Genomic DNA, 17152 nt, shown 5'->3' with positions numbered 1-17152 from the left:
GTTGTATGATTGCTCTCAACTAAAGTCAAGAGTCAATCACCAAAGAGATGGCACATATTTTGAATGCAGCCAGTGGTTCCAATCTGTGAAGGAGACGAGCAATACCCAACCTGACTCACAAAGCAGAGTGATTGGAGACATCAGCGTTTCTCATTGGTAAAAGAGTCTGTTAGGCAGCGGGGGAGAGAGCTGCGATCTGCATTTCAAAAGGTGCAGAGATGACATTCATGTCTGTTAGGTGGCGTGACTTGTGATCTGAATCTGACCTGGTTCTCTCAGAGAGTCAGAGTCGGTTTGATTGGTCAAATGTGTTCCTATATGAGAGGCAAGGCGAGGCGAGGGGAGGAAAGGAAAGGAAAGACGTTGGCAAGAAAGGGAAGGGAAAAAGAGGAAATGAAAGGAGAGGAGAGGACAGGTATGGAGAAAGAAAATGTAAGGAAAAGAGCAAAATAGAGAAAAAGACAAAAGAGGAAAGGAACAAAGAAAGGATGATGAAGGAGAGGGGAGGATAGAAAATGAGAAGTGAGATTAGAGGAAAGAAAAAGACAAGAGGGGAAAGAAAGGTAAAGGAAGGGAGTTGAGAGGAAGACAAGGAGGGGAAAGGAAACAAGAGGCAAGAGAGGGAAAGGGAAGGACTTAGCTACTGTCATAAGGTTGGGGGTTAAGAAGAAGAGGTGAGTGGAGAGGCACGGGGGAGAGAGAAGCTGTTGTCATGGGAAACAGCAGCTGGCTGGCTGTCATCTATATTTAACCTGCTGCTGTTTTAACGTCATGGCATCTTAATATGCTTTTTTACTTCAGATAATTCAGACAGCTTCTACAGATGTCATAAAGAGCACGAGAGAAGCTTTAAATTGGCATCCACAATAACCACAGGCAGCACATAAATAATGTCACTGCCGAAAAAAAATTGGACCTTTCTTCTTAAATATAGCTAAACACTGAGAACAACTTTGACATGAGGCATTTCACGTTCAAGACACTTCAGTGACACAGCAGCTACCACAGGTTTAGCGGCATCTCACGTCTGTTTTGGAACTGTTTGCCAGGAGGCAATAAGGAGTTTAGTGGCAGAGAACTTTTTCACATTCAATCTTGTCAAAATCTTTTGAAACACTGTCTCCTCTCTGAGTCACGCGTCTCCTCTTGTCTGAGCGCGGCCGTGAGACAAACTGAGTGGGTTTAACGAACAATTGGACTACACAGCGGTTTCACAAAGTACCCAGACAGCTAAAGGACAATTAAGTCAACAAATCAATGCCTGATTGATCCTTTCGAGCGAAGTAAATATTCAGAAAGACAAAGCGACAAATAAATACGGAAAAAAAAAAGGATTGTATTGAGATTCAAGAGGAAACACAATGAAAAATGAGTTTCAGTGGAAAGATACAAGCCGCAGCAGCGAGACAGAGAGTGAATGAAGCTTTCAAACTACTTATCGTACCTCTGAAGTGCTGGCTCGGTGATTCGAGAAGGCCCGAGGCATTTAAATAAGGAACAAGGAAAGAAATGCGCGTTGAAGAGACGGCGGGATCTGAAAGAGATTTGTCTCCTGAAGGCAATCGAGCTGCTGTGATGAAGACACTGCTGTTAGCGCTGACTTCTCTTACATCTCGGGTAAAAGGTAAAGTCAGACGATGTGTGTGTGTGTGTGTGTGTACAAGGAGAGAGAGTAAATCGAATAAGTTCTAAGTTAGAATCATCGTGAAACATTTGTCAAATTCTTGTAGTTGATTTGAAGTGTAACTCCACATTGGATTTTTGTTATGGCGCTCCACCTGACCTCACCTGTCATTGCAGGTGGGCGTGGTTTGGTGGTATCTGTTGTAGCACCTTCTGTTTTCCAGCTAAAGGGAAGCTCTACGCCGCCATATTTTGTCTTTTAACTCCCTGTCTACACCGGAAAAGGGAATGTGGCCCGTTGTGTAGGTTATTAATCACATGCTTTACCGTGCTAAGCGATGTAGACACACACTTGATTATAAGTGGAGAGAGCAGGTAACAACAAGTATTGCTGAAATGAACCAGTCTAAAGGAGAAAATGCTCTAAGGTTTGATGAAACCTTGGAGCATTTATGCTATGAATGTGCCTTCATGGGTGGTTCCAGCTTTCACAGCTACATTCACAAACCTGTGAGACACACAGACACACGCAAACAACAACACACACACACACACACACACACACACACACCCTCATCCATCTAACGATTCCCATTGGCTAGTAATAAAATCTCTAGAGCCATTTTGAAGTCTGCTGGTAATCTACTGAGTTATTGAGATTCATGATGTCCCAGCTGCACACCTGCATTAATGTAAATAACAAGGGTCTTCCTGAGGGGCGCACACACAAACACACACACACACACACACACACACACATACAGAACCAAGAGAGAGAGAGTCAGAGTGGCTTGGGGCAAAAAGAAAACATAGGCACCGTTACCTATATCATCTGAATTTCTCATTTCGCTGTTTCCCATTAAAACCTATTTGGATAATAGTTTTGCCAAAGATAATTTACTGACCTCATAAACCTGCATTCACGGATGGAACATTTGAGTCATAACCATTACTGTGCTTGTTAATTTCACTCAGGCCTCATTGGGGCCCCTGTACCCAAAATATACTATTTTAATTAAATTAAGCATCTCTGGATGAGTCACTGGTCCATTGCTGTCACTGCGCGTGGATACGAATAGCATCTTCAGAAGAACATTGCTGTGTGTTCTAGTAGCCTTCATTTGCAATCACATTGTTCCCCCGAGATTCAAATAAGTGAATGTGGAGGACATTTAAAAATCTCCTTTTGTTGATCCTCCATTGTCGGTTGACAAGAGTGACGGTAATTCAAGGCTGATAAATTGCAGTACATTGGAAGCACTCCTCAAAAAGGATGATGAACTTGAAATCCGTCTTTTCTTCTTTGTTCTGTTTGAGCGGTGAAAATGTTGCTTTACTATATAAATGATTTAAGTGGACTTCAGTGAGTATATTAAAGGAATACTTCAACATTTTGAGAAATATGCTTATACGCTTTCTTGCCAAGGGTTGGATGAAAAGATCGATACAACTCTTGTGTCTTTCTGTTAAATATGTAGCCAGGAGATGGATAGCTTAGCATATAGACCTTTATTTTTCTCCTCTTGACGTTGTGGTTTCTTCCTCGTTGTAATGCAAAAGGAACAAGACATCAAACTTATACCTTCATTTTCTTTTTGTCAAACTAATATTTGTATTAAAAAAAAACAACAATTACCAGAGACTTCCATTCTCTATGTATAATCAGCAACTTAACTCTGCCTATTGACTTTCAAATTAGTGTGCTAATTTCTCAGCTCTCCTCAGAACTTCTTAGCTTGCCTTCCTCTGCTGAAAATAAAACAATAAAACAATCCCCATCCCCAACGTCTATTGAGTGTATCGATTTTTCAACGAAAAGCAATGAACACCGTGGACACCTACAAACGCCCGCTAATGTGTAGAAGATCAATTCAATTCTGCAGCGGGTGAATGGTCACTTGACGATTAGCAACAGCAATCAAATATTGAATCAGGAGTTGAATACATTCATACTTTTTGTTTGTGGACTCACAAGTAGGCCCCGAAAGAAAGCAATTACTGAAGTAAAGAGAAAGTCAATCCCCTAATCTCCCCTCTCTGCTTTCATCAGGAGCAGCTCGCCCTGCTTTGCATCCTCTGCTAATGCATCCTCCATAATAATTTCCCAGTTGGGACTTCGGTCTCATTTCCCTGCACTCCACCCAACAAGAAACACCCCCAACTCCCTCCACCCTATCGGCTCATTGTTTAAAACCCGACGGCAACACGGGCAGAGATGGTGTCGTTTTCTAATAACCTGATTTCAAAATATTTGTTTGTATTACCCTTGTGTGTGTATTCGTCAAGTGGTCTCTGTGGGTTTGGCAATGCACACGCATGAGAGGAGGGGACAAGAGGCGGAAATGAAAAGCACTAGAGCAGAAAGCATATTCATAACACGATGCATCGAGCATGTTCCAATTCAATTGAGTCTGATTTGAGAGCGGAATGGGGAACCCAGCCTACGCTGGTCAATAGTGATGCTCGGACAGCTACTTTGAAACCAGTTTAATTTAACAAATAAAGCCTCGAACCTTTCATTCAAATCCAACTTGACCAGTAATGAAATCTACAAATCAGTCTTAAATTTAAGCTACTGAAGAGGCTGTTTGTTGTCTCCAAACACATCTTCCTCAACGCCCCGGTCTCGTTATGATTTCCTGGTGGAGTTAAACAGACCCAGAGCCGCAGTGGAGTTTCATAAAATGTTCAAATATCCTGAATTATTAATGATCAGTGGGAGAATTAGGACTGCAATGGAGGTAGATGCTAAAACTCCCTCTATCTATCAGGTGTGTGCGTGCAACGGGTTTGTAACCGTGTGTTTATGAGAATAAGCAGGAGTTATAATGGCATGAAATTAATCATGCTCTGCCGGAACATAAATGCAGCACACTTTTTGCTGTTGGCTAACAAAGTGTGCCATTCAATTACCTGGCAACATGGCTAAAAACAAGCATGAGTCGAACAGAACAGCAGGTTACAGAGGAGATTGCTTTAGAGCACAAATAATTGCAATTCAATTCCCGACACCTCGACTTTAAATCAGTCTGAACTAATATGAAGCAGTGTTCATTTTTACACAATAGAGCCACTCATTGTGATTCCTATCGTGTTTGCCTAGTGATTATAATGTGCTAAATTGATGTCAAAAGTGCTTCTCTAATCTCTCCTTTTCAAATCACAACAGATTCATCCACACTGGATGAGCAGACTGGAAGTACACTTTATTTAAAGCGATACCGCACCCCAAATCTTTAGCTGCACTAATTCATATTTTCATATTACCAATGGACCAAAGGACTACATGTAGTATGAAAGGGGTTGCCCTCAGTGAAGAGCCCATAGAGAATTATTACCCAACTGTAATTCCCCTCAGCTCTACGAAGCTTTTTTAGCGTCTTTCAGCTCGTTGTTTTGGTTGTACGGTCAGCAACTTCACTGTTTTGGTTCACTGCTGCCTCCTGAAAGCTCTAATAAACCCGCTGTACACAACCTACCCAGCACCACAAAGTCGGCGACTAGCTGGTGAACACAGTGGAGCATTTAACAGCTAAAGAGACAGATATTCCCCTAGGGAGAAGACCGAAACGAAGCTAATCGCAGAGGACTTACATTTTCATAGGTGGCCAGAAACAGGACTCCAAATTAGTGTTAAAGTACTCCTAAAATGTCCCAAAAATAAATACAATACTGCTGTTTATTTGAAACACTCCCCACCTGAAAAGAAAGCTGTAAAAAGTGACTTTCTCAATCTTCCTGCGCCACACTGTTGAGGTTGCTATATGATTAGCTCCTGTTATCTCACTCAATAGACCTTTTCCCAGGGTCCTCGTAATATACATGCTTGATTGTGATAGTTCACTGGAACTGAGCCGTCGTTAATGTTATAATTTACACCTCTGCTTTAGTGGCATATTAGTCTGGGGTAATGGACAAGCTAGCAAACAACTTTTTTTTACAGCAACCTTTTTAGTCTAAAGAGAGACGCACTCAGAAAGTGTTTCGAGACAGAAACAGAGTGGACTCATCACTTCAAAAAAGAGCCATCTGTTTGACATAGAAACTAGATTAACCTCGTCTAGTGAATGCTGTAATCACCAATAATCCTCTCTCCAAAATGAAACAAAATGTATCTTTCTTTGGCTTTTGCTTTCACGTTGTTTGCTGCAGAATAAAATAACAAAAAGCTGTAGTCGCTTTGTACTGCCGCATCGCTCAGAGTCCATCCGTGACCTTTGTTTTTGTAAGGTTACATCTGTGTCTGCTCAGCCTGGTCCGGAACGAGACTTGTTGTGAACAAGCCCTCCAAAGAAATCAATGTGTTCAATACGATGCTCTCTGAAGTCTCTCATGAAGAATGGCAATGTAATGGCTGACAGAATTGGCCTGCGATATTGCCTCTCCATCATAATTGCCGCCTAAACACCTCCATTTTTTGCTTCACTTTCTCTTTCTCTTTGACCTCTCCTCCCCCTCCCCTCTCTTCCTCCCCCCTCGTCTCCTCCTCTCACCCCTTCGCACCTCTCAGGCTGAACAGACGGTAATCAGAGCTCATCGACTTGGGGCTGACAACACATCATCGTCACATAAGTGAGCATAAGTTTTCAAAAGATGAAGTAGCTGCTGAGAGTTTCCATATCCTTCTTCCTACACAAGCCTAATATTTAAGTAGCAACAACAGGTCAATAATACCATTTATTGGAAATAACCAACTTGAAGACAAGGACCTAAAAAAAAACATTCAAACACACATTTATTTAAAGATAATGAATTCAATATAGTTCAATTCAATAGTTTCTTAACAAAGGCTGCTATAATATTGTAGTATATAGTACTATATATCATATATAGCACACAGTTTATTTTTGGAGATTGTATTGCATATAAAAGTTGCCTTAAATAGGAAGATGACAGGAGTTAATGCTAGTGATATGATGCTAGCTCTGTGCACAGCTGTTTGTTATTATCAGCGTTTTGACGCCATCTGCACCTTTAGAAATCCCTAATGCGATACGTGTTAAGTGTGTGTGAGCGTGACACAGAGGGGTGAGAAGGAGGTTTACACTCACTCACTATAATCACAGTTGCGTCCGAGGTGAGAGGAAAAGGGAAGTGTGAAGTGGTGTTTCCATGGCAACTGACATGTCAGCAAAGGGGCACAATGCGTCTATGTTTTTCCCAGGTGAGAAAACGTTCACACACACTCGCCAGCGTTAAGGTCAAGACCACCTAAACCGAGACCAAGTCATGACCAAGACCAGAGTGTATCGAGACCGAGACAAGACCGAGACTTTGAGGGGTCGAGACCGAGTCCAGACAGAGACCAGACCGGTGCGGGTCGATAACATGTACTGGCACCGGAGAAAGATCCACATTTCCATAAAAACACCCAGAGAACACAAATGATGATTCCTCTTCATTCATATTTCTTATAGAAATATATACTGTATATATGTATATATGTAAGTGTTTCATAAGAAATGATTCGATAAAATATTCAAAAGGCATAGCAGATGTGGATGCAGATGTCTGGAATTTTCCTTTGTTTCCTACGAGCAATCACAGTAACATGGCTGAATAAAAAGGCAGCCGCTTCCGGGACGAGACCTTGGTCTCGAGTACTACAACACTGACACTCACAAATACAAACACACACACACACACACACACACACACACACACACTTAATGAGTACTCTAAAGGACAAAGAAGAAAAAGTGATGGAACACCTGCTATTCTTAAAACTCACATCACGGCCTTCCCATTGCCTCGCAATCTTTAATGTTTATCACAGTACTGTTTACACAAACGGTATTACAAATTTATTTTTATGGGACCAAATCTTTCTGTTGAGGGCCCCGTTTCTCAAAAGCCTCTGAATGATTGTGAAGTTCATCTTACTAAACCTTTAAGCTGAAGAGGTGTTTCCTAAAAGCCTCCTAATTTAGGACACTCTTATGGTAGATTAACGAGTGCCTCCTACTCACTCACAGGAGTCTGAAGAAGCTCCGGTACCTGCAGGAGGAACTGTGTTTTTATTGATTTTGAAAGTCCATACTTCATCATGACCACTGATGTTCTCTGTTAAGTGACACTTTATGTAAAAATATTCATCTGCAACTTACGGTACACTTCTATATTCAGATAGCCATATATGGCAGCATCAAACCCCAGTTGCTTTCTCTGCTATGTATAAGAACGTCCTGCTGTCACTCAGGAGAGTCAGCAACAGAATAAATAGCTTTGAATCTTCCTTCTCTGTCTTTCTGTCTACCAATGCCTCTGTCCTCTCTGTCTGTCTGTCTGTCTGGTAGCTAGGCGACAGCAGGTCTCCAGGTCACACGTCAGCTCTAAAAAGAGCATGCACATTGCAAACATACTAGCGGTGCAGGTGTGAAATGATGTGGCAGAGATGGGGGCCACACATTCAAAGTTTGTTCACTTTGGGTTTAGTCGCGAGGAACTTTGAGACCAAACATTGTCGTTGAAGAACTACACTGAATTTGGAAGAATGAGGGGAGACATGAGCAACACCGATCTTCTGTTCTGGTGAAAGGTCAAAGTATAGTTATAAAGAGGAAATCATGTTGTGTCATGTATTTTCTGCCCTTTCTGCCTGATTCCCCACAAAGTTCCATCTGTTAGAAGTTTCAAAAACCTCCCAATGTTAGTCTGGGACTGTTCGATTTTTGCTAAGCGAGTTGACAAAATAAAAAAAAATGTCTTACATACCCCCTATTAAACTTAAAGGTGCCAAATTCACAGCATTAATAATGCATCAAACAACTAATTGTAATATAGTGAAGTAAAGTCTACCTGAGCAGAGGATGAAGAGGTGAATTTACAGCCAGATCACAACCACAAATCCTTCTGATGTTTTTTGAGATAATCGAGCAGCATAAACCTTTGGCAATTAGGCTGCAGAGTGCACAAACTATTCGATATGAGAAGGAACAGCCAGCCAGTGTGAAGTTTTAGTGCAAAGTAAAGAGTGTTTGGAAAGTGGAAAGTGAGTTGATTAGCAAGCTGTGATCATAGAACTCATTTGGTATTAATGTGGCGATTCAATCTTCCAGATCCTTCCTCATTCTAACCCAAACCCAATGAAAGGAAACCAGAAACCACTTCAATGTTCTGCCACACTAATCGGAATTACAGAGAAGTCCAAACTTGAAACAAACTCAAGCGAGACGACGACATTCCTAAAAGTCTGTACATCGGGTCCATTACTGTATTTCACGTTGAATCAAAGTGTTAAACACTGGCGACAAGATAACAAGCGGGCGGTGAGAGGAGCCTTCCCGCAGCCACCGATCATGACTGCAGCGGTGAGCTACAGTGAGGAGGAAGAGACATTGAAATGGAAAAAAAAGGAAACTGCTGGACACACACTGAGTCCCACAAGAGGGACATGTGATTATGTGTGTGTGATAAAGTCTCCTCTTCAGAGCAGGCCACATGGACCTGGGGATCTATGGACGCCATTCCTTCCAGAGACACGGTGTTCTCTGTTGTCACGGTTGATTAGTTGCGGGATCAAACCAATTTCCTCTCCTATCCTCATCCCCTCCCCCCCCCCTTTTTTTTTTTTACTCTTCTTTCAGCCTTTTGCCCACTTGTCCTCTCCTGCCCGTTAATCGACTCTCCTATCTCCACTCTCTTTACCTCCATTACTCTCCTGGCTCTGCTCATCGCAGAACCAGACACTTTGATGTTCACCGCAGGCGTTGGAAGTTGTTGCCATCGCAATTGAGAAATGGAAGTATTGCATCCAAATTTGTACATGCAGATGACCACGCTTGTATGATTGAAGAGGCATTTGGTTAAGGGGTTGTGTGCTATGACGGCAGAAGTAGTCATTTCAAACTTCCTCTCAGGCTTGACTTCACTTCAGAGAAGAAAGTTTTAAAGGAATTCAGAAATACCTGACATTTGAAGCTGATTTCAAAACTTCCTTTTCCAATCAAAGATACTTGAAAAGGTTGAAAACCTTTTTTAATATTTATATCTGGTTCCCATGCAAAGCACAGCTCTGCAGTACTCAAAGTCACGAATTAGCCGCTGCTGTCTGCAGAAGTCAAAGGCTGCGCAATATTAAATGCTGTTGCTGCTGGGTGGGCATTTCAGGCACCGCAATCTAATGGTTCTCCTCTGTGGACCATTGTTGTCTGCCCCTGCCCCTCTTTCTTATGGTGTACCACATGTATCAGTGCTTAGCTATATTTTATTTTCTTTGTTCATGTTTCCTCTAAACCAGATTTTGAAAAAGCACAGAGTGTCCCATCACTGTTACACTCTGGCGGATGTGATGCCCTGTTTGACTGCCTAAAACCATATCAAGCATTGGATGGCTAGTAACTCATTAAAACTTAAATAAATGCTGCTGTTATGTCAACTTTTTTTTTTTTTTGAGATTTCTAGACAATAATCCTCTACATGTTTGATCAGCCTCCACAATACAGAGTTTAGATTTATATGTTATTGTGAATGCAACGCTCTCAAGTTTGGCTGGGGTTGGTTCCCTGAATTGAAATCTAAACTCTGATATAGCTGCTGTTACATCCAGGATCTGTTAAGGATCTAACATCACTCTGTTGTTATTTGAATGTCTCATTTTTTAATATCCGGTCGCGGGGACAACCGTTGAAAATGTGCCTTTTGGCTCTAACACATGGAATTACAATGACTACAGTTTTGATAGAACACTTCCAGCAATAGGGGAAGTAACTGTTTTTTGGGATAAGATTCAAATTCCGATCACAGCAGCAATAATGACACCGCATGGTCTTAGTGTGTGAATGTGCATAATGTCCCTCTTTTGTAGATTTAATTGTGTTTCACTCTCTCAAACAGATGGCAGATAAGGGGTATGATGTAATGTGGGAAGAAACAACTGTGTGTTTGTTTATCTTGTACTGTTTTGGAAGCAGGGATTGAAAAGAGATTATTGGTCGAGTAAAGATTTGCCAGATCAAACCGGACTGTAATCACACCTTTGGAAAAAAAGAGAATATTTCACGATTCTCTGAGCTGGCTTATGAAACAGCAATATTAGCTTCTAAAGCTGAGTTACAACCTTGTTCAATACTGTCTGCTCACGCTGTCAAAGCCTCGCAGCAAATAGCAGCATCCCAGTGGCCGAGCAAAGGTCAGACCGCACGATAATTGAACATGAAATAAGTATTTTCTATCTGCTCCGTCACATTTACCTGCTCCACTTTTCTGTTTGTTTGCCCTTCTACCAAAGATCTCTATTTACAGCGCCGATTCGCCTTGATGAAACCCGTGCGACCGGCAAAGGATTCCACCTACATCCGCTTCATGAAAGCGTCAACAATATCACCGCTCTTCACGCCGGCTGCTGCGCTGATGGAAGCGTTGACCGCTGTACATGACTACAACGTCACCGAAAGACTGCCGCAGGGGAGCAGACGGACAAAAGGTCGACAGGAAGTCATGAGAAATAGACGCCGCAAACACTTTGATTGGCGGGTCGCCATCATCGCCCTCGGAGTCAAGGGAATTGCAACAGAGCAACAGAACGACACGTGGTTGCGTCAGTGGGAAGGACTTCATCGCAGAGCAGGAGGGCGGCATGGACGCTGTAATCAGCCTCACTGAGGAGGACGTCGGAGTGAGTGAAAAGGCTCAGGGTCGTGACTCAGCTGTGAGGTGTTAATAACACCAGCACAAGAATTTGCGAGTCCCTTTTCAAACATGTTTGGTCATCTATTGCCGTGGTCTCTAAGAAAGTCTGTGTAAAGGTGCTTTGCTAAACAACCTCAAATTTAGTGATAGACCAGAATGACTACTATGTACTTAATTTCACCTTGTGTGTATCTTCTGTGCCTTCAGATCCAAGCACAGGCAAGAGCAGTGTTAATTAATGCATGCAGTGTGCTTTGTCAGTAAGCTTATAGGCCTTACTCAAATATCTGTGGGTAACTCATACTAAACTGATAAAATAAAATAAACAGCCGTCCACTGCATGGATACCTGTGTAGGTACTGTTAGCAAACAAAATGCCTGTGCTGCTCTCTTTCCCTAATCCTCCCTCCTTTTATCCCCCGTTACCTCCTCCGCTGTCCTCCTCCTCATCGATGCTGTTCTTGATGCTGTCGTACTCCTCGTCGATGTTCTGGTTGCCTCGGATCTGACTGAGCACGCGGCGGGCCTTCTGGGTCAGCCCGCGTTGGATCAACCAGCGAGGGCTCTCCGGCAGGAACAGGAAGCCCACGAACTGGAGCACGGCGGGGACCACCGACAGACCCAACATGTACCTGGAGAGAGAGGAGACGAATTACGATCACAGAGACTACATAACCAGGTGTTTTGGTGTTTTTGGAAAAGCTTGGCATGTCATGCGATTTCCAATTCCATTGACATTAGTCACAGAAATTGGTTGAACTAGAAGTACCGCCTCGCGGTTGTATGCCTTCGCTGGCCAGTCAAGTTGCAGTCTACATCCACGTCTGTCCAAAATGTCATCACTTCATCATTTTCTGTCCAGGTGGACATTTGTGCCAAATTTGAAGAAATTCCCTCAAGGTGTTCCTGAGATGTCGCGAGAACGGACCGGATGGACATACAGACAACCCGAAAACATGACGCCTCCAGCCACGGCTGTCGCCGATGCGGAGGCGTTAAAAGGTAGCCAATACATTAAGTTCATGTGGAGATATATTATTATGCCAGCAAAAAGCATCAGATAGTTTTAGTTCATTAAAATTAAACTCTGGGGAAAATGTCAAGGCTTTAATTCATTTTTATTCTGCTCCTTAAAATAACCCTACATCACATTCACATTTCAGTATTTAACTCTGACCCTGAATGTAACAGATGGAGTGTTGGAGTGTACGAAATACTACATTAGTGTTGCACATATAAACCTACACTTAAACGTACACAGCATTTTTAAACGCGCTGATTTCTAACACCACGACAGAGTACCTTTACCCAGAGAAAACCACTGATATACTGAACTATTATAGCCTCTCTGTATCCGCTCATGCACACAATCAGGGTTCATCGCATTGGGTGAAGGGGTTGTTCGACAAATATAAAGTGGCGAAGGCAAAGAATAAGAGGGTACAGCACAAAAAAAAAGACTGCGATAATGATGATGTTAGAGAGCTTTATCTTAAGAGGAAGAAGAAGTGGAGAAGCAGCTCAAAACTCCAAAGAGTGAGGGAAAAACTATTCTTACATTTTTACTGAGGTAAACACCCTGACGTACATTGCTTTTCTTCTTTTGCACAGGCAAAGACGTCAATCCGACAACAGTCATACTCTAAACTCAATAAGCGCCTCCCCAAAAGCCATTATCGTGTATGAATCACAGCAATCTAGGTGCTTCTAAACGATCGTCGCCGTCTCCATCAGAGACGTAGTTGAGGCAAATCCTTGTGAAAAGGACGATTCTAATCTAAAGTATCTTCACAGTGCAACATTCAAACACTCTGGAGGCTGTAAACCTGCATTCAGTGTGACAGCAGGAAAAGATGCACACAGAGGCAGAACAGACTGAGAAGAAGGACAAAGAGAGAGGCACACTGTATCTTTCAAACGTACAGCACAGCTGCTTTCAGCAAATGTTAGGGGATGACCTGTGCACGTGTTGACATTTGGAATGAGGGTTTTGTGCCAGCCCGACTTTTTCTAGCATTTGATATGAAAAAGACGCTGATATCCTATCTGACTATATGACAAAAGGAGATGGGGCTCCTTTGAAAAGTACCTCAAGTGTATTTATGCAGACCTATCTATCCCTTTTATCCGTCTAAATTGTAACTTAATACATCGTCTGTGTGTGCGTGAGGTGCTCTGCGCCTGACCTCCAGCCGTCGCGCTGCAGGTAGCTGAAGGCGCCGTCGACGAGGCTGGCAGTGAACTGTCCGCCGGTGATGAAGAGGGTGTTAACCGTCACCAGCTGACCCCTGAGGTGGGGCGGAGAGGCCTCAGCGATGTACACTGGCACTGTCATAGAGGCAATACCTACAGAGAGAGAGAGGGAGGGAGGGAGGGAGGGAGGGAGAGAGAGAGAACGTTTAGCAGGAGATTCTTCGAAGCAAGGTGACTCAGATCGAGCGTTTTACAGTAGATGTTCCTTGTTCTCAAAGTAAATGCTGGCTTATATGAAAAGGATCTATTTGTATGACATAAATGAAAAATGTACCACATATGAACCCATTGGGGCAGGTCTATAAGCTGAACCATCACAAATAACCCACACTAACATTAACCAATCAGCCTTAACAATATCTCAAATAAAATATGGGATAAAAAGCAATATTAACTCCTTTCATCCTCAAAATCGTCACAAACATACGAATACATACAGCCACACTACGGGCTCTGTGGGGTTGTACTTTGAGCTGGATGCTAACCTCTGCATGCGAACATGCTCTCAATGACAAAGCTCACATGTTTAGCAAGTATGTTTACCATGCAAACAATCCTCTTAGTTCAGTGTGCTGTCATGCTAACATTTGCTAATTAGCACTAAACACACAACACAGGAGAGGACGGTGGGAATGTCATTTAGTTTCGCTGGAATTTGATCACAAACCGCAGAGAGAAAACCCGATGATGGTGCTACATAGAAAAGTTAGCCCGTCCCCGAAGTTATTTCAGTTGACAATATTGTCAATATTAACTCAATTTTAATTGTCATTTTAAAGTGTTTTACAAAGCTTTTACGTTTAATCATGATTACTAATTAAAACTATTTCAATAATTTCTATTGTCTGTAATGAATTCAAATGACAGTGACCTTTGACCCTGACATCAACAACCGCAGCACTGGCGTCATGTGGACATGAGGTGAATCCATCTCGGTAATGGGCTCTGCACTAGTCTAATCTGAAAAACATCCATTCGTACACACGCACACACACACACACACACACACATACACACACACACACACACACACAGCGTGTGTTTTCCTCGGATGTATCTGACAAGGTGCCATGTGACCGCAGCTTTCCGCAGCTGGCTCCCGATAAGCTCTATTAATAGTCTGCCACTGCTTTCTACACCCCCCCCACACACCATCCTCACCTCTCCTCCATCTCCCTCCCCTCCCTACTGCCACCACCCTGCCCTCGACGGCCGCCATGACTACGCGGCTACCTGTTGCTATGGCAACCCACTTGCTGGGAAACCAGTCTCCGAGCGGGCACCACACCGTGGCAGCTCTGGGAAGGGAAATCGATAATCGACTGCAAGAACTATTTTCTTACAAGATCTCCACAGAAGAGAGTGGTTTGAGAAAGGAAATCACCATCATCGACATTTCAAAGCACATTTCTTTATTAAGGAGTTCACAAGATCAGAACATTAACTTAAAAAAAGACGTTTTTCCCGCTGCGTACAATTCAAAAAGTTTACAGTAATGGTTCAAAGCCATGCGGTCAAGTCTCTGCCTGGTCTACTGTTCAGTGTTGAGTAATCAGAGGAGAGACACTCGTAGACTCTGTTAAGGCTGCACAGCTCTCCGGCCTGCTGTTACAACCGGAGATATCAGTCGTCTCTTACATCTACAAATTGATTTCTTCACCGTGCGAACACACCCTGAGGATTTAGAGTCTCTATTTAAGTTGTGGCTTGAAAAAAAAAGAAAAAAAAAAAGGATTATCATCAGAGGGTGGAAATCCGAGATCCAGATCACCACCGAAATCGAATCAACTGCTCTATGGCATGAAGCCTGTCTGCTCCGGCTAATTTGATGGAAATCCATTCATGAGCTTTTGAGGGATGCTGCTGAAAGACCTAACCTCTATGTTATAGGTTAGAGCCGGGACTTTCAAGACGACTGATTTCAGTAGTAAATGCAGTGTTTTGTACACAGCCAGAGGCCTCATTATAACACGGGACATAATTCCCCCTTCTCCAGATACAACCACCTGTTAACATATAACTGAAGTTCCACACTGTACCATCTCCTGGGCCACTAAGCATACTCTTTTTGCTGAAAAGCGCACTAAGATGCGGCTGAAGGCTCTGTTCATTTTGCGGTAAGTCGACCTTCCGCTACATGCCATACTGCGATGTTGAATGCAGTTCGATCCAGCATGCTTGAAATGAGGTATGATATATTATAAAACATATTAAGTATCATGACTCAACAGGTAAACAGAGCAGCGGACAGATTGCATGCCAAATCTACAGAGAGACGGATAACACCTAAAAAAAATGAAATCTGTTTTTCGCTCCTTTCTGTCTGACAGCTACATTCCGACTGTGTTATGTTTGCACTGTAGCTTTGTATACTCAGATGATGACATTATGCAGACACACACACACACACACACGGACATATGCGCCCATTTTAACAAACAAGTCCCAAAGTCCTCATCTGCTGTAATGCCTCTATCTGTATTCACCTCATACAGCCGGGCCTCTTCGTCCTCCCTCTCGCTGTAGTTCCCCCCTCCATGTTCCCGTGTTATACGTCTCGGCCATATGCAACACCAGCTTGTGTCGGCACCAAGCCAAGGCTGCCGCCACACACAGCCCATACGCCTGTCAGTTGAGCTCCTACAGCTGATGTTGATGTATTTACTGAGGAATGGAACATTTCCATTTCACATCCTGCCGCAGGTGGTCACAGAGAAAATATGTTAGCGCCCATTAGAGCGAATGCCATTAAAGGCCAGTAAAAAGGTCAAATACTGGACAGTTTATTGACCGTCTGAAATTAAGTTTGTTTGGTTATTTTGTGGCTGAGTTTTTGTCTTGCGTTGGCTTTAAAAATGCAGAAGGTATTCATTTTATAGCTGCTAATACTATCTTTTTACTTGTGTGATGTTTTCCGTGTTTCGTTTGATGTTGCATCAAGGAAAGTTCCAGTATTTTTCGCCTATTGAAATAGTATCATGCTTTGTATGAAACAGTAAGTGACAAATGTTTGCCATCACGTCAAATGCAAAACATAGCTTATCCTGGAGGCTCTTGAGACAAAAATTCTGATTATTTATGTCAAACCAAGTTTATTTGGAAAGCTTTAAGCTTTGTTTTCAAGACCTCCTGTTTCTAAAGCATATAAAAACAAATTGGCCTTCTTTGAATAATCCACAGACAGGTACATATTGCTTTTATCAGTGAAATCAATGAAATCGCACGTGAAAAATTCAGAGGTGCACGACCAAACAATGCAGCCACTTGTTCATCACATGTCCTTTTAATTCAGGTGGCTACTGTCTGTCTTTACTTGTTGGTGGGACTCAAAGAGAAGTGTTTGAAGGGATTTGTATGAAACACATTATTGTAAAGTATATTTGGAAAGCTTCTCAAGTATTCATATCCCTTTGAAGTTCTCCACTGGAGCTGAAGCTGCACTGAAAACAAGCTAAATGACTTCAACCAAAAGGTCGGGTTTCTTCACTTGCTTGACTGTGAAATCTCTTACAAACACATTCTCAGTGTGCTCCCTTTCTCATTAATGAGCTCTCTTTCAGCACCAGTGGACAGCTCCCAGCACTCCCTTCTCCACACAAACACACACACACACACACACACACACACACACACACACACACACACA

The 17152-nt window shown here is 42.7% G+C and overlaps 1 protein-coding gene across 2 annotated transcripts in view; it reads right to left on the bottom strand.

The window, feature by feature from the left end:
- The window catches only part of slc2a13a (solute carrier family 2 member 13a), a 50020-nt gene that overhangs the window by 27784 nt on the left and 5084 nt on the right, over positions 1-17152 (bottom strand). For both annotated transcript variants that reach the window (XM_031865767.1, XM_031865768.1), the window contains 2 exons: positions 13440-13599; positions 11680-11885 (listed from right to left, as the gene is read on the bottom strand). In XM_031865767.1, the coding sequence (XP_031721627.1) occupies positions 11680-11885; positions 13440-13599 (366 nt within the window). The remainder of the gene's footprint in view (positions 1-11679; positions 11886-13439; positions 13600-17152) is intronic.

The sequence above is a fragment of the Anarrhichthys ocellatus genome, unplaced genomic scaffold, assembly GCF_004355925.1.
Source record: "Anarrhichthys ocellatus isolate YVR2014 unplaced genomic scaffold, GSC_Weel_1.0 scaffold33, whole genome shotgun sequence".
Lineage (NCBI taxonomy): Eukaryota > Metazoa > Chordata > Actinopteri > Perciformes > Anarhichadidae > Anarrhichthys > Anarrhichthys ocellatus.
Note: the sequence above shows the minus strand (reverse complement) of the source record. Positions and strands in the feature narration are given on the sequence as shown.